Source organism: Pleurodeles waltl, chromosome 11 (genome assembly GCF_031143425.1).
Source record: "Pleurodeles waltl isolate 20211129_DDA chromosome 11, aPleWal1.hap1.20221129, whole genome shotgun sequence".
Classification (NCBI taxonomy): domain Eukaryota; kingdom Metazoa; phylum Chordata; class Amphibia; order Caudata; family Salamandridae; genus Pleurodeles; species Pleurodeles waltl.
The window spans coordinates 335,683,826-335,705,129 of NC_090450.1; the positions used below are offsets into that span (position 1 = coordinate 335,683,826).

At 48.3% G+C, this 21,304-nt stretch overlaps 1 protein-coding gene across 3 annotated transcripts in view; it reads right to left on the reverse strand.

The window, feature by feature from the left end:
* The window catches only part of D2HGDH (D-2-hydroxyglutarate dehydrogenase), a 914,182-nt gene that overhangs the window by 450,144 nt on the left and 442,734 nt on the right, over positions 1-21,304 (reverse strand). For all 3 annotated transcript variants that reach the window (XM_069213619.1, XM_069213618.1, XM_069213620.1), the window contains 2 exons: positions 8,147-8,286; positions 530-723 (listed from right to left, as the gene is read on the reverse strand). In XM_069213619.1, the coding sequence (XP_069069720.1) occupies positions 530-723; positions 8,147-8,286 (334 nt within the window). The remainder of the gene's footprint in view (positions 1-529; positions 724-8,146; positions 8,287-21,304) is intronic.

Below are 21,304 nucleotides of genomic sequence, written 5' to 3' on the forward strand. Positions count from 1 at the left end.
TGAGCCTATGTCCTGACATAGAATTTACGGCGTCAGCCCAGCCGAAGGAACTCACACCACCTCTAATGGACAGAAAGGCGTCTGAATGCTTCTAAGTGTGATGCGATATATATATATATATATATATATATATATATATATATACACACATATATATATATATATATTCCCCCCACCAAAAAAAAAGTAAATTAATCTATTTTAACACTACATACTACGTATGTAGTTAGCTGAAATCCTGGACTCCATTATATATATATATATTAGTATATATATATATATATATATTAGTATATGAGGACACAGTGCAACCCAACTGTGGAGACAAAGGCTCTGTGGTTACCAGTTTCAAAGGTCGGAAATAAGATTAAGAAGATAAAAGTAGCCAGGCGGTAGTGATCTCTGCTATTTAATCGTTCTTCTGGATGTTTCAACAGAGGCATCTGTGGATTAAAGTAAACTAAAATTGAGTCAATGAAAAAAAATATAGAATGGCAAGGAAAATCTTAAGAGTTGCATCTTCTCTTACCACTTCCAGCCCCAGAACGGTGCCACGTAGAGAGCCGTACCTCAGAAGACGCACGCCGCCTGCATTGGTTGCCACATTACCCCCAATATGGCAGCTGCCTTTTGCTCCAAGGTCAAGTGGCATGATGAAATCTCTCTCCTCTAGGTACTGGTTTAGCTTTTCTAAGATGCAGCCTGCCTGGCAAACCAAGATGCCTAAAAATATAACGAAACACAAAAACAAATCTAAAAAGTATATCTACTCCAACATGTAGGTAAGGTGACTTCGAGATACTAGTGATAAATGATGCGCCAGCAGCACGCCCATGTCCCATTAATCCCCCCACTACATGCCAATAACCCTGCTCCTGAACACCAGAAAACCGATATAGTTAATGCTATAAAATTCATGTCAACAATGCCTCTCTTGCACAACATGCCTTTCTAGGGGGACTGTCCTCCTCCTCCTATTCTTAGCTTCATCTGTTAAAAGAATCGTCACCACTATCTTAATTAACTCATAATAAAATAACAAAGGACTTTCCGACAGATTTACCACCTTTAAATGGTAGCTGTAATTAATCAGCAGCTAAGTACAATAAAAATGAAACCATGCAGAAGACACAGTACAGTTTATAACGGTGGTTCCCAACCTTTTGATTCCTGAACACCCCCACTGAAACACTACTGGAAGCCAGGGACCCCCAAGCAATTTGTATAATTGAAATTTTAAACATTAAAACAGTAATTCACCAAAAAATACACAAACAAGTACGCACCAAACAAATACTCAAATTACTAAAGATATAATTATTTTATATTGAAAAAATATGCAAAAATCTAACAATTTTAATGGGAAGGTTGGCGCTGTAAATGGGAAGGTTGGCGCTGCATCTTGGCGACTAACTTTTCAATGTTTGGTTTTATTTAGGAAAGCTGCCTCTCCAGGTCAGATTCTAAATTTCCCAAGCAATTTCCGTTTTTGTTTTTTAGGTACATAAGATCTGAGAAAGCTTTTTCACATAAATATGTGGTGGGGAAAGGAAATAAAATCAGAAGGGTCTCTCATATGTCTACAGCCTCTCTGTCACATGTAATTCATTTGTTTTATAGCACCTCTCATACCACTGTAGGGTCTCTGAGCACTTTACAGGGGACTACAAGGTGTAGGATTCACGTCATCCACACTGGTAGCATCTTTTAAGAGTGCGTGGTCTGGCAAAGCACAATCTTGTGATCCAGAACATAACACAGTGGTTGGCGCTGCCTTTGTTAATAAGAATATATTTTAACGCAAGCAAACCTTTTTTTAATTTTTTTTTTTTTAAAGCAGCATAAGGCTAATTAAAGACTGGGGACGGGGGAACTTTGCAATTTGTGCCATGCTGTTTGCATGCAGCTCTTTGATGGCAGTTCATAGCACTGTGCTAAATTAGGGTTCTAACTTATGAGTTGCACAGTAACAAAAGAGTTTCATAGACAAAAGAGGTTAACCCACTGTAATATGCACATAAAATACTTTTCTTTGCATTATACACATTCATTGCAGCTACCGTATTAACCATCTGTGCTACCTTAGATGAGTCAAAACTGCTACTAGACAAAACTATCTCTCTCCAGCAGATACATTAATCACCAGAGTTATCTTGACGCTTTTATTATTGCCTGAAAGCTGACGGTTGTACAGGGAACTGTGCAGTGCTTTGAAAACTGCTACACAAATAAAGTCTTAAATATAAAAGCATGCACGTATTCCTGTACAGAGGCTCAAACCCAGGCCTGCGGACCCCATGGGAATGTGTCACGGACCCCCAGGGGGTCCACGGACCACAGATTGGGAACCACTGGTCTATAGCAATAATTAATTGTCAAAATACAAAGTATTAAAAACAAACAAACACAGAGCTAGATATTTCCCTCTAATACTTAAGGCCTGAACATTAAATTGGCAAAACATTTTAATTTGGTTGTGAGTTTTTAATAAATACAAAAGCCTGGGTCCACCTTGACATGTACTGCACACAAGCAAAACAGATTTAAGGTACCTGCTTCTCAATTACGCAGCACCACCTTACTACTGATAGGATACTTATAGCCACAGGGTCGTACATAGGTGCCGCCTCAGCGCAGTGATGTCATTTTCCTTTCGCAATTTTCCACCCCAAGTGCAGAGCCATGGATAACACTGAAAATGGTGCGCCAGAGCTAAGGCCCTGACAAGGGAAGCCCTATCCTTAGAAATCAGTTCGCAAGTGGGGAGGATGGGTGAGTTGGTAAGGAATCTGCAACTAGAATGAAGGGAAGCCCTATCCTTAGAAATCAGTTCGCAAGCGGGGAGGAGGGGTGAGTGGGTAAGGAATCTGCAACTAGAATGTCTCTACCAGATAAATCGTTACCGAAGGAAAGTAACTTGTTCATTTGATAGAGACTTCTAGTTGCAGATTCCTTACCTTAGAATAGATACCCAAGCAATTTCATCCACGGTGGTGGGCTGCCAACCAAGAACATACTAAAAAGTCCTGCAGGACCGAACAACTAAAGTACCCGTCTCTGGGGACCTGATTGTCCAGGCAGTGTGTACGGATGCCCACGTTGCTACCTGGCAGATATCCAGGCCAGGAACTCCGCGTTCTAATGCTGTTGAAGCAGCAGTTGTTATTGTGGAGTGAGTATGCAGGACCTCAGGGGGTTGTTTCTTTCCCAAAGCTGAGCACAATTTGATGCAAAGTAGTACCTAATGTGAGATGGTATGCTTCTGCACCGCCTTCCCTTTCTTCGCACCCACATACCCAACAAAGAGTTGATCATCCACCTGGAAATCTTTAGTACGATTGAGGAAGAACGCCAACGCTCTTTTTGGATTCAGACGGTGGTGCCTCTCCTCCTCATGAGAAGGATGTGGGGGTGCGTAAAAAGTAGGCAAAATGATGGATTGGCCTACATGAAAAGGAGTAACAACCTTGGTAAGGAAGGAGGCCCTCGTACGAAACACCACTTTCTCAGGGTGAACAGACAAAAATGGGGGTTTAGAAGAAAGCTTGAAGCTCACTCACTCTGCAAGCAGAGGTGATGGCAACAAGAAATGCAGTTTTGAGAGTAAGGAGCCGCAAGGGGCGATTGTGTAACGGCTCAAAAGGGGCACACATCAAGTAAGGGAGGACCAGATTGAGGTCCCACTTGGGCATAATAAACAGAATGGGAGGTAACAAATCGGTGAGTCCCTTAAGGAATCTACCAACAATAGGAGATTTGAAAAGGGAAGGTTGGTCTGGCAAGCTAAGAAAGGCTGAGATAGCTGATAAGTAACCTTACAGGGTGCCCAAAGAGGAGCCCTACTGGGCTAAAGAAAGCATGAACAAAAGATTCTCAGAGAAACGAGCAGAGAGCAGATCAACAGACTCCTTGGTACACCATGTCACAAATTTATGCCGACAGGCGTACACCGTTTTGGTGGCCTGGCTGCCAAGATAAAGTCACAGACTTCGGACGGAAGGTCAAAAGCTGTCAACTGCCGCCGCTCAATCTCCCCGCATTAAAGTAAAGATTGAACAGGTTCGGGTGGAGGACCGCCCCTGTTGCTGCAATAGAAGATCCTCCCGAAGGGGAGTCTGACTGGAAGACTGTGGCCAGGCTCTCCGTGCCCCTTCCGGAGCCACAAGGATTACTTGGGCTCAGTCATTCTTGATCTTCTTCAGATCTCTGGACAGAAGTGGTATAGGCGGGAAGGTGTAAGAAAGACGGAAGTTCCACTTGAGACGAAAAGCGTCACTGAGCGAGTGCCGCCTTGGAAACTCCAACGTGCAAAAGAGTTGACATGGCATGTTCTATGCGGAGATAAACAGATCTAACCAAGGATCTCCCCACAGCTGAAAGACACCTTGCGCCACCTCCGGATGGAGACGCCACTCATGATCGACTATGTATCAAAGCAGTTTGTCTGTTCTGGCGTTTAGAGAGCCAGCCAGATGTTGAATCACCAGGGTAATTCCCTGATGCGCAAGCCACATCCAGAGCTTCTTGACAAAGGGTCTAGGACCCGACTTCGCCCTGTTTGCTGCAGTACCACATGGTGGTAGTGTTGTCTGTGACCACCTGCATCGCTTTCCCTTTGAGAGAGGGAAGGAATTCTTTCAATGCCAGCCTGACCTTCTGGAGCTCCAGAAGATTAATGTGGAGTCCAGACTCCGCCGTAGACCAGACACCTCTGATCTCCGCCTCTCCCATGTGGAACTTCAAGTCCCACTGCAGAGTCTGCATATGCCATCTGCCATGTGCCACCAGAAGTATGCAGTCGTTCTCACCAAAACCCAGGATAGAGCATGAAACATCGGAATCAGTCTGAATATCCTGGAATCGCTTTTTGGGAGAATAGGCCCAAAACTGCACTGTGTCAAGAACAGCTCCGATGAAAGGGAGCATCTGAGATGGAGTAAGGTGTGACTTCAGCATGTTTATAGTGAATCCAGTGTGTGCAGAAGGTTTGCTGTAGTCTGAAGATGAGGGATGACTCTCTGGGGCATGACCTTCTTCAACAGCCAGCCGTCGAGATAGGGGAAGACTGAAACCCCTAACCTGCGCAGATGAGCTGCAACCACTGACATCACTTTCGTGAAAACCAGAGGGGCGATGGTAAGGCTGAAGAGGAGCACGGTAAATTGAAATTGCTCGTGACCTACCACTAACCGCAAGTAGTGTCTGTGGGCAGGCAAGACAGGTATATAGCAGTAAGCGTCCTGCAAGTCCAGTGCTATACCATCTAGTCTCCTGGGTCCAAGGCAGACAGGACCTGAGCCAGAGTGAGCATTTTGAACTTCTCCTTCTTGAGGAAGAGATTGAGGGCCCGAAGGTCTAGACTAAGATGTAAGCCCTTGTCCTTTTTGGGCACCAGAACGTAGCGGGAATAACAACCACAACCTACTTCTGGTGCAGGGACCCTCTCTATGGCTCCCTTGGCCAAGAGAGCCATGACTTCCTCGCGGAGAAGTGTCAGATGATCCTCCGGAAAGCGGCCGTATGATGGAGGCATGGCCGGAGGGGCAGTCTTGAAGTGGAGGGAGTAGCCTCTTTGGACGATCTGCATAACCCTCCTCTTTGTTGTGGTAGATTCCGAGTGGGGCAAGTGATGGCAAATCCTACCTCCAATTGGTCTGAGTTTGGGGAATGAACTAGGAAGTCTTGGAGACTGCAGCAGGCGCAGCGGTGGACTGGGCAGACCTCTAGTTCCCTGTCCCACATGCCTGTGGGTTTCCGTGTTCCCGGCCATGCAGGGGCTGAATAGTGTGGGTGGCATGGTGGCTGGGAAAGGGATGTGACAGGGAGCCCCTTCTGTGGCAACAAAAGAGGCAAAAGGAGGACTGTTGGGGGCAAGGGGCATTCGAAAGGCCAAGGGATTGATCCGTAGCCCAAGACTCCTTGAACCTCTCAAGCGCCAAGTCCGCCTTGTCTCCAACGAGATGGGTGCCATCAAAGAGCATGTCCATAAGGGTCTGTTGGACAGCCCCCAAAAAAACAGATGTCCTCAACCAGGCATAGCGCCTCAAAGCCACTGTCGACGCCACTGATCTATCAGGAGAGTCAGTCGTGTCCAGCCCACAGCAAATAGTGAACTTTGCTGCGTCTCTCTCATCAGCAACAGCTTGAGAGATGGTAGCCCGGGCCTCCTCCGGAATACATGGCATGAATTACGCGACCACATCTCACAAAGAGTGGGTAGAGCAGTCCAAAAGGCATGCGGTGTTCACTGACTGCAACTCTAGACTGGAGGACGAAAACATCTTCTTCCCAAGTTGGTCCAGTCTCTTTGATTCCCTATACGGGGGAGCGGAGGGGAATGTGCCAGAAGAAGAGGAAGCCTGAATCACAAGACTTTCAGGCATGAGGTGTTGGGACAGGAATTTAGGATCATTTGGGGCAGGACATTGGCGGCGGGTGATTATCCTGTTCACAGGAGCCCCTGTGCTGGATCTGGACCAAGTACCCAGAAGGACATAAGTGAGGGCTTCATTGAACAGGAATTGAGGATCCGAAGTGGAAGCCCCAGACTGAAGCACCTCCATCACGAGATTAGTCCTGACTGTTACAGTGGGCAGTTTGAGGCAAAGGACCTCGGCCACCCTACTGACCACTACTGAATAGGAGGCTCCCTCTTCCGTAGCCACAGTCGGAGAAGAAAGCATGCCAGTGTCTGGAGAAGTATCCAGACCCCTGGCCTTGCCCAATTCCTGTGCCCAGTCCATGTTAGGGTCATCTAGCTGGTATTCATAAGCTTCCAGCGCCCCCTTCAATCCTTCCTCATATTCGTAACCATAGAAAAAAAGGGTTTGAATCCAACCTGGGGTGTGTAGGCCCCAATGAAGTCGAAAGCGGCATTGGTGATGCCGTTTCAGCTCCGGGTAGTTGGGAATTAGGATTGGGTTGACGTCGATCATGGGCCCAACTGACATTGAGAGCATCAACGACTTAGCAGGTGCCCGAGAAGATCACAATGGCACAACCAGCATCAGCATGGATCCAATAGCAGATCCGGAGGGGCCCTCAGAGGCCAAGGCTGAAGCCACCAGTGCAGAACCTGAAGGGCCCCCAGCCGAACCCCCAGGCCCAGCTGGCGCCATAGGGGGGTCGGACTGGCAAAATGTGAGACGCGTGGCCTCACAGAACTGCTTTAGTTGGGCAGGGGTCACTCCGGCTCCAGGAAACTTGGGGTGGCGCAGACCCAGTAGTAGGCTCCGTGGACAGAGGCCTGGAGTGTCAACGCTCCGCATCAGCCGAGCAATAGGTGAAGTCGAAGAATGCTTAGCATTCTTCGACTTCTTCTTCTTCTTACCCGAGTGACCCGAAGACTTGGAAGAAGACGAGTGGTGGTGACTCCGTAAGAGGTCTCGAGACCTTCTTCTCGAACAAAACCGTGAGCGATGCAGAGGCGAGCGCCGGGCAGTCATGAGCTTTAGAGACCGCTCCATCAAAGCCTTTGGATGCATGGCCCTGCACTCTTCAGGTCATGGTTGCACTCCAAATGTCATAAACTGACCCGGTGCGGATCCGCTGACAGTCCTCTCATGGTTTGAACCCTGTCTTTGGGGACATCCTCGACACACCAAAAGTCACCAAAAAACACGACTAAAGTGTTGAAATTGGTAAAAAAAACTACCTGGGTAGCTCTCTCCAGATCAGCGCATGGAAAGAAAAAGGACTGACGTCACTGCACCAAAGCGGTGCCTACGTACGACCCCCATATCATCACAGTAACCACAACAACGATGAACACGGAGTTGACGGATACCATCTGACGGCATGCAAGGGTACTGCTCGAAGATAAATCTTGGGATCCAGTCTGACGCCTGGGGGGAAATTCTAAGGTAAGGAATCTGCAACTAGAAGTCTCTATCAGATCCAATGGACAGATCTTGTAAATATTCTCAGAACAATGTACAGCCATTAATGGTCCCTTTCTTACAAAATACTACTCATGCCAACAGGCTGCCTTACAAGACATAGGCTTCCTATCATCTAAAGTGATCCTAATAGTATCCAGTCTTCCAAAACTGCAGTGAATTAGTGTGTTCTATCCACCAATGTGTTCATTTATTATAAGTGCTCCTCTGGGTGATATTATCCTGGCAGAAGAGCACATATTTCTTACCAGAGATGCTGTCCAAGCTGATGATCTGGTTCATTAGTGCTGTGGAGAGAATAATCTCATCAAAGACTGGCACACTCCCTCCAACCAGTCCTGTGTTACCCCCCTGAGGGTTTACTGCCAGGTTTCTCTGATTACAGTACCTGAAAGAGATCAGTTGCAATAATGTTAATTTGTGTGTAGAACCTGCATATCAAACATGCTAAAGTACAACCTCATGTAACCCGCTGAACTTCCTGCTATATTCTGTGAACTTACATGTGCCTTGCAAAATCATTGGTCAGGAAAAGGTTTTTAGTTGCCAAGCATAGAAGATGCCTGCCATGAATGCATTTGTGAGTGAAAAGGGTGTTTTTAAGCTGGTCTGGTTGCTACTGTTAGTTAGAGTAAATCCCAGGACTTTATCAAAGCAGCCAGTCTTTCTACAGTGTTCTGAGTCACTTGTAAGAGGCAGATTCAATATTTGAGTAGCCCAAAGAAGAGTGAGTTAGTCTAGATCAGTCTTGAGCAAAAGGTCTATTGCAACTGGCTGAGCCCTCGGTGGGTGGGGTGTATTGTATGAGTAAGAAAAGGTACTGCAGAGATATACTCCTTGTACGATGTGTGCTAATTTTTCTCAGCGTGAAGACTCTTTATTGAAGCACGCACATTGCAGGCATCACAAGAGGGACGTTTGCCAGCCGCTGATTTGAAAACATGAGGGGCATGCAAAAATGTATGCTTTCTTGGTGGTAGGAGCTGCAGCAGTGATGCTTGAGAGGGCCGGACAGAGGAGAAGACCTCCACTTCAGAGGACGAGCATGTTATTGTACCTTTTCAATGGAGGGTTCGCAGATATATGTAGGATGCTAATGTGAATCTTTTTTCACTTTTTATTTTTTTGATACATTTTTTAATTTTTTAAACAAGGTTTACAACACTTGCAACACACCTGGTAATTCAAGGAGTGATTTTTCTTTGTGCAGTCTGGCTGCCGCTAAAGATGGCCACCTTGCTGTAACAGTTCTAGGCCTTGCGGGCCTGGAAAGGTGTAATGGCAGAATATGATGGTGTGCATCAGTAGACAACATGGCATTAGAGTGGCGACAACCAGAGGCATAAGTAGATAGATGCCCCTTTTAACACCAGCCCACACCCCTAAAACGGTAATGCACGGGGCCCACAACAAAAGCTAAATCACTGCCAGTGAGCCGCCATCCCAGAGGCTCCTGTCCTGGCTCAGAGGAGAAGTCTGCAGCGACCAGGTGCACAGAAAAGTGTCTCTGGGCGAGAGCGGCCTTGGAAAAACCAGTGCGCGGAAGTGCTGACACTGCACATTTTCTGCGGTGGCGACCAGATCTAACCAAAGGTCTCCCCACTGCTAAACAAGACCTTGCACCACCTCCGGATGGAGGCGCCATTCGTGTTCCGGTAGACATCTTCGACTGAGTTAGTCAGGTCTGGCATTCAGAGATCGCACCAGGATTTAAATAAATAGGGAAATGCCCTGATGTCCAGCCATGTCCAGAGACTCAGGGCCTCTTGACAGAGGGTCCACAACCCCACCACGCCCTGTTTGTTGCAGCACCACATGGTGGTGGTGTTGTCCGCGAACACTTGCACTAGCCTTTCCTTGTTGGAGAGTAGAAAGGCTTTCAATACCAGTCAGATCCCTTGGACCTCCAGCAGGTCGATGTGGAGTCTGAATTTCGCCAGAGACTACAGTCCTCTGATTTCCCTCTCTCCCAAATGGCAGCCCCAGCCCAAAAGTGACGCATCTGTCAGTACCATCAAATATGGTTTGGGAAGGGAGAGGGTTCTGCCACTGACACACTTGCAGTTTTTTAACCACCACTGCAGAACCTTTGCAGTGTCCTCTGAGGTCTGAACCATGTTGAAGAGATTCCCATGATGCTGTCCCACTAGAACTTCATATCCCACTGCAGAACCTGCATATGCCAATAGGCATGTGTCACAAGCTTGATGCAGGAGGCCATGAGGCCCAGTAGGGTCCAGGGCAGGCAGGCCTTGAGCAAGTGTGCACATTTTAGCTTTCTCTTTCTTCAGGTAGAAAATGAGAAGGCTCAGGTTGAGGATAGGACGAAAGCCTCCCTTCTGCTTGGGCACCAGAAAGCAGCACAATTAGCAACCATAACCTACTTATAATGCCAGCACACTCTCTATGTCTCCCTTGGCCAAGAGAGCCACCACTCCCTGGTGGAGTAAGGAGATGTGGTCCTCCGTCAGCCTGTTGCAAGCAGGTGGCATGGGTAGAGGGGTAGTCAGGAAGGGGAGGAAGTAGCCCCTTAGGACAACCTGGAGAACCCAGCAGTTGGATGTTATCGACCTCCAGTGGTGCAGATGATGGCATATCCTGACTACCACTGGGTACCCACGAGGCCTTTGGGTGCTGAGTCCTCGGCCATGCAGGGGCTGGAAAGCTGATTACCGTGGTGGCTGGGAGGGTAGAGATGCAGCTGGAAGATCCTTCCATGCCCACGAAAGGAGCAAAAGGTTGACTGTGGTTGACCAGGGGCCAGGGAAAAGCACAAGAACCTAGCCTTAGATCTGCTGTCCTTGAAGTGCTCTAGTGCTGAGTCCGCCTTGTCTCCTAAGAGACAGTAGTCATTAAAGGGCTTAGCGAGTCGGTATTCCAGTCCACAGTGTATGGCAAACTTAGCTGCCTCCTTCCCATCAGCAATAGCTTAGGAGAGTATGCCTTGAGCCTCTTCTAAGATCATAGCCAGCACCTGTGCAGAATGAGTGTGAGTATTGGCCCAAAAATCATGCAGTGTTCACGGACTGTGGTGCCAGGCTGGCAGAAGAAAACATTATCTTTCCTAGGGTATCCAGCCTCTTGGATTCCCTGTCTGGTGGAGTGGTAGGTAATGCACCAGGATTTAGTTTGGGCGTGAGGCTTGGACCACCAGGCTCTCTGGGGTGGAGTGTTGGGTGAGGAAGTTAGGTTCCCCTGGGGGCAGGGCGATGGTGGTGGGCTGTTGTCGTATTCACAGAAGCCCCAATACAGGCCCGGACCAGTCTTGATTAGGACGTCCACAAAGGCTTAATTAAATGGGAGAAGTGGTTCAGATGGGGTGACTCCTGGTTGAAGTACCTCCATCAAGACATTCATCTTGACAGCCACAGAGGGTAGCGTGAGGTTTAAGAGCTCTGGTGCTCTCCTCACCACCAATGCAAATGAAGCTCCCTCCTCTGTAGCCACGGTAGGAGTAGAGGAAAAACAAGTGGCTGGGGAGGTGTAGAGTCTGTTGGCATCCGCCAAATATTCACCCTAGTTGTCCTCATTGGGGTCTAGGGGCTGGTATTCATAAGGGTGCAGTAGCCTTGAGTGCGACGGATACCATTGTGGCATTGCACATTGAGCAGCAAGGAGCTTAAGGGACCGCTCCCTCAGGGCCATGGGGTACATGGTGCAACAGTCAACGCAGGTCTTGGCGTCGTGGTCACACTTGAGACACCAGAGGCAGATGAGGTGTGGATACATCACTGACATCTGCAGGTGACAGGCACTACATGGATTAAAACCAGCATTCTTCGTGGACATCCTACCACACCAAAAACTCTTGGACAAAACATCAAAAAAGGTCAGTCAAAAAGTGAACTGGGTAGCTCTTCTTTGGATCTGCACTGACTGGCGTGGAAAGAAAAGAACTGATGTCAGCGCATTGGAGTGGCGTTTATACATGCACCACGCATGGAGGATGAAGACAAAGCAACGTTGAGTCGAACAATGCCACCTACTGGAGAACAGGGGCACTGCTCATGAAAAATGTCCAGATCCAGTCTGACACCTGGGGATAATTCTTAAGTAAGGTATCTGCCACTAGAAGTCGCTATCAGATAGGGAGAGATAAGGTAGTCAGGATTGTGAAGTAACTTATGCAGGAATGGAGTCATGACAAATCACGCTCCACAATGAAAGCCAGTCAGACAGCAGAAGAGGACAAACTCTAACATCTTTTAACTACCTCGGACCATCTCAGCAAATGAATAGGTGCACAGCAGACTCAGAAACAAATGCGGGAGGCCACTCTTAAGCAGGCCCTTGTCGTCTCAATGACACCATAAGGGCACAGAACCACAAGTTCCTTCCCACACCAAACAGTATCCAATTATATCCAATTACAACCATCTGTACTACCTTGTCATCCTTACTCCGGAACACACAGAGATGACCTGCGTTTCTGGAACTCATGGTTATGCTATATGAAGGATACAGCAAGTGCTCATTTACACATCTTATTAATCACTAATTAAATCATCATAGATGTTTTAGCCTCCGCCAACCACATGGACACAATACAAACTGGATCAGTATAAAAGACTTTGAACTTACCAGTAGAGGCAGAGTAACACTGGTGGTTCTAAAGGTAAGGCGTCCCTTACTAAACTACTTTCAAACAATTTGGTACATTTATTGACAGGATCACAGCATGTTGTAGTCTCCATATTTCACCCATATTGACAGTGCCCTATACCCTTAGTTCACATCATCCATGCAGGGAATTTATAACGTTAGGCTTTCTATCCCTGAACAACTGAAAAGAAGCCATTCCTGCTGTGGCATGAAGTGACTGTAAAACATGACAGCCTTAGAGAGGTCTTACCACCATGCTTTTTGCCTACCTCATCCATTTTTCTAACCTTGTTTTTGCTGGTATTAGGACTCTGTGAACTTTACCACTGCTAACCCGTGCTAAAGTGCTTATGCTGTCTCCCCTGAACATGATAAAATTGGCTTATCCCCAATTGCATATTTAATAATTTACTTAAGTCCCTAGTAACATGCACTACATGTGCCGAGGGCCTTTAAATTAAATGCTATTAGTGAGCCTGCAGCACTGATTGAGTCATACCTTTTAAGTAGCCCTCTAACCATGTCTTAGGCCTGCCACAGCAGAGCCTATTTGTGCAGTTTTGGACTGCACTGTCAACCTGGCAAAACATCCCTTTTTCCAGGCCCAAACCTTCTCTTTTTATACATGTAAGCACTCCTTAGGTAGGCCCTAGACCAGTGGTTCCCAACCTGTGGTCCGGGGACCCCTGGGGGTCCGCGAAGCCTTCTCAGGGGGTCCGCGAGAGCCTAGAAAAGTAAAAAATATGAACAAATATTGACAAATCAGGTCACCAGCTTCCAGTAATGACTCAGTTGGGGGTCCCCGGATTCCCATGATGATTCAGTGGGGGTCCCTGGGTTCCATTAATGTTAAAGTGGGGGTCCACAGAAATCAAAAGGTTGGGAACCACTGCCCTAGACAACCCAGAGGGCAGGGTGCAATGCATTTAACAGATAGGACATGTAGTTTTAAGCCTTACACGGCATGTCCTGGTAGTGAAAAACTCTCTAGGTCGTTTTTCACTACAGAAAGGCCTATCTCTTCCATAAGATAACATTGGGATTACCTTATTACATTTTATAAGTGTAATTCACAATCTGGAAGAGATAAACTTTTTGAGTTTGGGGTCTTTGGAATCACAATTTAAAATCACGTCTTATGGTGAAATAGGATTTCTGAAAATACCACTTCAGAAAGTGGCTATTTTCTGACAGCCATTTGGTACATGTTGCCTGTCTCTGATCACTTGTCTGGGATGGGTGACAGCTGGGCTTTGCGTATTCCCTCTATACTGCCACATACAATAGGAACTTAGGTGTGACTTGATGGGCCATCCTGGGAAGATGGGAGGGAGGAGTTGGGCACAGCTTCACTTACACCTGAATAGGCTGTGTCCTATCCTTACACGTCACGCAAAGGGCTTCATAACTCCCTATAGTTAGTTTAGAGCCAGGACAGGAAAGGCAGGATCTCTGTGCACTTTGAAGGCCTGTCATTGAAGTCTCCCCCACTTCAAAGTCCCAACTGGGTATACGTACTGGACCTCTGACACCACCAACTCACTACACTTCTAGACCTGGAAAGACTCTGCTAGGAAGAACTACTGTACTTCTGAAGACTGCCACTCTGCTGGACCTCTGCGTTGCTGGACTCCTGTCTTGCTGTGTTGCCCTGCTGCCAGCTGCTCTCTCTTGCCTGGGTGAGAAGGACGGGACCTGCATCACTTGAATCCATGATGATTCCAAAGGGCTAACTTGCTGGTCTCCTAATCTGAAGTCTCTGACAATTAAAATACTTCCTACCACCCTTTTCCTACACCTGGATTCTTCCCACTCTCTGAGTCTGTCCTGCCAATTGGTGCCACCCCAGTATTGGGCCCATGGAAGTGAACATAAGGTGTTTTGCTCCAGCGGAACCGATGCATCCTCTGCTGCAGAAGCAGAACTGACTCATCGCTGCTGCTGTGTGGAATAGAACTGGTTTATCGCCACTACTGGGTGAGTCAAAACCGACGCAACAGACTTGCATTGCTGCATCTTGGGACCAGCACATTGTCTTCGAAAACAACAGTGCATGAAGCTGTCCACTGCGCCTTCTCCTCACACCCTTGCCGACGGCAGCTATGATGATGATGATGACAAAACTCTGCATTGCGATATCACCTTTCATTGGATCGGATGCATTGCCCCGACTGTGCAATGCATCCTCGACACCAACCTTTGCATCTCAAACCCCGTCTACAGGATCCTCAACGTTGATGCATCAGGACCTTGCACTGCAACGCGCCATATCTCAGAACAGACACATCTATACAACTCATCTGTGTTTCAGACTCATGCAATGCTCCGCAACCACGACTTAAGGTACTTTGGTTCAGCACATCTAACTGGGTCCCTGTACACAGCCCATGCTCCATCGCAGTCGGCCTGCACTTTTGACTTTGTCCCGGTCCTGCGTGACCAGGTATCCACGGCTGGCGCTTCTTGCTTTTAAGAGTTATTTTGCAGTTTATTCTTTAAAAATTCATAACTCAAGTTCTACTTACTTGATTTTTGTTCTTTTGGTCTTGTTGTTGTTAAACTCAGTTATTTTCTAACTTGGTGTGGAATCATTTTGAGTGTTTTTTCACTGTTTTACTGCTTGAAGTGTTGCACAAATCCTTTACACTTGGGGGGGTCATTACAACATTGGCAGTAAAAGCCGCTTACCGCTGTGCAGAAGACCGCCGATACACAGCAGCGCCCGCGGAAATCCACCACAGCTATTATGACCCACATCTCGGAATCTGCCGAAATTCAGACACCCACACAAGTCCGCCACACCAAAGGTCAGTGGTAAACTGGCGAAAACAAAACCGACACCGTCACGCCAACAGAAACACGCCCATGCTATCACGACCCACGAATCCATGCGGCGGTCTTTCAACCGCGGTATTCCATTGGCGGTACACACCGCTGCGCTCAAAATACACAGACATCTCCAAAACACCGCCACATTGGACAATTTGAAATACACACACCTGATACACATACAAACACCATTCCCACACAATCAATACAATATAAAACACACACCCACATCACCCACAAACCCCTACTACCAAAATTTTTGACGAAGGCTAGAGAGACAGCACAGCATAGACAACCCCACCACACAGAGGCACACAACACCATCACCCACACAACATCCACGCACAAAAAACCACACACCACTACATATCACCACACTTATCACCACATACACCACCCCACACATCACCTACACCACCCCATGGCACGGCAAAGACACCCCAGGTTCTCGGAGGAGGAGCTCAGGGTCATGGTGGAGGAAATCGTACGGGTAGAGCCACAGCTATTTGGATCACAGGTGCAGCACACCTCCATAGCTAGGAAGATGGAGCTATGGCGAAGAATAGTCGACAGGGTCAACGCAGTGGGACAGCACCCAAGAAATCGGGACGACATCAGGAAGAGGTGAAACGACCTACGGGGGAAGGTGCGTTCCGTGGTCTCCAGGCACAACATCGTGGTACAGCGGACTGGCGGCGGACCCCCACCTCCTCCCCCACAACTAACAACATGGGAAGAGCAGGTCTTGACCATTATGTATCCTGAGGGCCTCGGAGGAGTCGGTGGAGGAATGGACTCTGGTAAGTCAAATCTTAACTATCATATCCCCACCCTACCTGCACGCTATCACAGACCCCCACCCTCACCCCCTCCCCTATCACTCCAACTCCTCACATATGTACTACTAACACAAACCACCCATCCCAACACCAAGCCCTGCATGACACAACAAAGCATGGACACCCATCACTAAAGCATGCCCACTGCACATACCCATAACACCCCCCCAACCATCATCACACAAGTCCCCACATAGGAATGCTACCACTGGGGTACACGGTCACCCACCCATTGCACACCATGACACACACAGATGCAATAATCATGCTTTTACACCCCTACAGGACCACTACCCAACGTCACCAGACAGGAGGGTCCAGACATCTTCCACACCACCAACAGAAGAGGCCCACAGTGATGACAGCAGCTCTGGCCAACTGGATCTAGATGACCAGCCCGTACCATCGTGGGCCCCGGGACAGTCGGTTCCCCACACCCAGTCACAGGCCACCACAGACCTTCCATCGTCTGGTAACACCAGCACAGCACCCACCCAGCGGGCCCATACCTCCGTACCCAGGACAAGTCAATCAGCTGTGTGTCCACCACTACAGGGAACCCAGGATAACCCACCACCCCAACAACAACAAGGACCTGGGGGCAATGGTAGTGGGCACACGGTCCAGGGGACGAAGGCACAGGAACACAGGGGAACTGGGAGGGCTGCTGTGCGACAGGGGGCGGACAGGCCAAGGGAACCCACTCTCCACGAGGCCCTCTCCTCCATCATGGGAGCCTACCACCACTCCCAGGAGACGATGGCTACGGTCCTGGCCAAGTCTCAGGAGACCCAGCGCATGCAGGAGGAACAGTATTTGGGGTTCAGGGAGGAACTCAGAACCATCAGCTCCGCCCTGGGCACCATCGTAGGGGTGCTGAAGGAGATACTGAACACCAGGAGGGACACCGTGGCACTCCAAGGGGCCCCTGACACTAGCATGGACGATCAACTGCCCACCACCTCCGCCGGCGCTAGTGTCAAAGCCCAGCTCACCTGAGTCCTTGTTCAGTTCTGATGGAGGTTGAAGACAATCCGACCCCACCCTGAAACTGCTTGTTCCAGCACACTAGTTTTTAAAACAGTGCACTAAGAACAGAAGCTCAAGGGAAGGGGGGAAGTGGATAAAATAAAATAAAGAGACAACACCATTCTTGCGTTTCCACTGTTGAAGTGCTGCACAAATCTGCGGCCCTCTCTGACTTCTGTAGAAACTGGTGCCTAATGAAACATAAACAAAGAACAGATAAGTACAACCTATTCCTAACTGGGTTCCTGACTATCCCTTTATTTATTAGAAATTTTCTTCTAAAAGTACCTCTTGGATCCTGGTCTCTAGTTTCCAGGTTTGGAATGTGTTACTGCTCTGGGATGTGCTTTCTATTACTCTAAAGCTTCTAAAACATTAAACAAATACCGTTATCAGAATTACTAATATCAAACATTCATCTTAATATAACTAAAGCCTAAATTCCCAATAGCAGACTCACTTTTCCCATATTTCCAGAATCTTTTATAAAACAAATACTGTACTTTTACGTCAAAATACAGCATGTAATTTGTGCAAGTCCTTGATTTACTGTTTGCCTTGCTGTTAATGGTTTCCACGGTTCGATTCTTAAAAGTTCCATAAAAAATGTTTGCTTCACAAAGTTCCGCAAAGTATTCTTGTAACAAAGAGTTTGAATCACAATGTTCGTGGAAGGTATCTTGTTTCCAGAAATTGTTGTCAAAGTTCTTTCAGGTAATAAAAGTTTTGCACTTACTTGTTGCTGGCAAGAGATACTGATCAGTCTAACCTTGTCTTCTTTCTCTTTTGCAGGTTGCTTGTAGGAGAGAGGCTGAGGCAAGGAGGAACCGGAAACCGGAAGAAGGAAGAACCAGCAGCTGCGCCCATTGAAGCCAATGAAAGTCTGTAGAGAGCAGGAGTGCCAGCGCCGAGGGATCTGTCCTCAGGTAAGCGGGAGGTAGACGAGCACAAGCACTGGGTGAGGCTCGGGGGCTGCCTTTTATAGACAGGGCTGGGTGTGGTCCTCACATGCTGCACATGTTCTTGAAAGGTGTGCAGAGCTGGGTGTGGTTTGAAGAGCTGGGTGTGGTCCTCACATGCTGCACATGTTCTTGAAAGGTGTGCAGAGTTTCAGTTATTATGCAAATGAGTTAAATTAACACATGGCCTAGAGAGGAGTGTTTTAAAGAAGCCTTGGTAAAAGCAAGGCCCAATGTGTAAACAAAACAGCACATTAAACAACATACACAGAAGCCTAGGGGGTGGGGGGAAGGTGAGATAACAAGAAAGGCTTTCAATAGTAAGTTTAAAAGGGAGCTATTACAGAACCCACTAGTGCAGTGAGAGGGGACATGCTCTTTGCTGTGCACAAACCCTAACAGCTAGTGGACAGGACGCCCCGCCACAGGACCACCACACCAGCACCCCACCCCCTGCAGACAGAGAACCACCCCGCAAGCAGTCCCTGAGATCCAGGAACAGGACAGAGCACGATGGCTAGACCCCCGCCAAGAAATGAGACCACCCTGATTGTCATCCCACTCTCCCACTTTGTAACCCTGTCCATATTGGAACTGCCCCAGCTCCACTTCCTATGCCCATATGGGCAGTGCACCTGTGAGACCAATAGACTGGACTCTGCCATGGACATTCCTCCACCATCACCCCTCACCATTTTACCAACCCCCTCTAATATTTTGCACTGCAATAAACACCCTTGAAGCAAAAAACAATCTGGAGTCAGTCTGTGATTTTGAAAATGTGTATTAGCAATGACAGTGACAAAATCCATTCTCAAATGTGATGTCAACATACCTATGTCACACATCTCAACTCCATGAGGAATCTAAGCAGATGACACATGTTGGTAACCACACCTGTGAAACCGTAAGGGAAATGTACAACTCAGTTACCATATACAGGTTGAAATTGACAGACAGGATAGAGGTAGAAGTGGGAAAGTACTTATAGTAGGCAGGAAGGTGTTCTCACCTGTGTGTCATTGGAAATATTGCTGGATAACTGAGTCCCTGTTGTCAATGTCTTCTTCCTCTGCTTCCTCCTCATCACTGTCCACAGGCTCCACAGCTGCCACAACACCGTCATCTGGACCATCCTCCTGCAGAAAAGACACCTGGCGTCGCAAAGCCAGATTGTGCAGCATACAGCAGGCGATGATGATCTGGCACACCTTCCTTGGTGAGTAGAATAGGGAACCACCTGTCATATGGAGGCACCTGAACCTGGCCTTCAGGAGGCCGAAGGTGCGTTCAATCACCCTCCTAATCCGCCCATGGGCCTCATTGTAGCGTTCCTTTGCCCTGGTCCTGGGATACCTCACTGGGGTCAGTAGCCATGACAGGTTGGGGTAACCAGAGTCCCCTAATAGCCACACACGGTGCCTCTGGAGTTGACCCATCACATAAGGGATGCTGTTATTCCACAGGATGTAGGCGTCATGCACTGAGCCAGGGAACATAGCATTTACCTGGGAGATGTACTGGTCTGCAAACATACCATCTGTACATTCATCGAATGATAACTCTTCCGGTTCCTGTGCACCTGTTCACTCCTGTGGGGGGGGACCAGAGCTACATGGGTCCCAACAATGGCACCTATAATGTTAGGGATATGTCCAAGGGCATAGAAGTCACCTTTCACTGTAGCCAAATCCTCCACCTGAGGAAAAACGATGTAGCTCCGCATGTGTTTCAGCAGGGCAGACAACACTCTGGACAACACGTTGGAAAACATAGGTTGGGACATCCCTGATGCCATGGCCACTGTTGTTTGAAAAGACCCACTTGCAAGGAAATGGAGCACTGATAGCACCTGCACTTGTGGGGGGATCCCTGTGGGATGGCGGATAGCTGACATCAGGTCAGGCTCCAACTGGGTACACAGTTCCTGGATTGTGGCACGGTCAAACCTGTAGGTGATGATTAAATGTCGCTCCTCCATTGTCAACAGGTCCACCAGCGGTCGGTACACCGGAGGATTCCGCCATCTTCTCACATGTCCCCGGTGCCTAGGAAGGACAACAGCGACCACAGAGTCAAACAACTCAGAGGTATGTACCCACTGTATACACAGAACACGGAAATGAATCCAAAAAGTTGTATGTATGTGTGTTGAGTCCAGGCCTAGGTATGTGTGACGCAGTTGAAAATGAAGCCATCTGTGCCCCTGAAATGGCGGCTGCCTGACCTCTAAACTGGGACAATGGGATGTGAGGTAACTGTGCTGGCATTGTACACCGTCGCGGTAGGCGGCCGAAGACTGTGGCACAATGCTGCATTGGTTAACATTGGACCCTATGGGTCCCAGGAGCCAATGACGAAGTGCGCAGGCGGTGATTATACGCACCGCCGGGGACGTGACCGCCGCGGATGTGACCGCCATTTTCTATCTGTTGAATCACTCGATACCTGATCTTCGACAGGAGAGGACCTACACTGCAAGTGCTGCTGTGACCTTGGTCTGGAAGAGACAATGGCTTGTGCGTCTGGGGAAAGGGCCCCTCCCTTCACTGCACAGGAGTTGGAGAAACTCGTGGACGGGGTCCTCCCCCAGTACACGCTACTCTACGGTCCTCCAGACCAACAGGTGAGTACACAGGGAGCAAGTTTTATGGGCTATGCCTGTGTGGAGAGGGCTGGTTGTAAGAAGGAAGGGGCCACAGTTCTGCGTGCATGAAGGACTGTGAATGCATGTGCCACATGGCAAGGGTAGGGATGTGGGCCACTCACTTTGAAGGTGCAGTTGGTAATGACTTCTCTTCTTCCCCTGTACATGTCATGTAGGTCAGCGCCCACCAGAAGAAGGATATTTGGCGTGCCATCACCAAGGACGTCCGGACCCTGGGGGTCCACCACAGACGGAGCACCCACTGCAGTAAAAGATGGGAGGACATTCGCCCTGGAGCAAGAAGACGCCGGAGGCTCAGCTAGGGATGGCCTCCCAACGTGGGAGGGGTGCCTGTCGCACCATGACCCCCCTGATGTTCAGGATCCTGCCGGTGGCCTACCCTGAGTTGGATGGGCGCTTGAGGGCATCACAGCAGACACAAGGGGGTGAGTACAACATCACTGTGCGAACTTTGCACGCAGTGAAGGTGTCTGGGTGGGG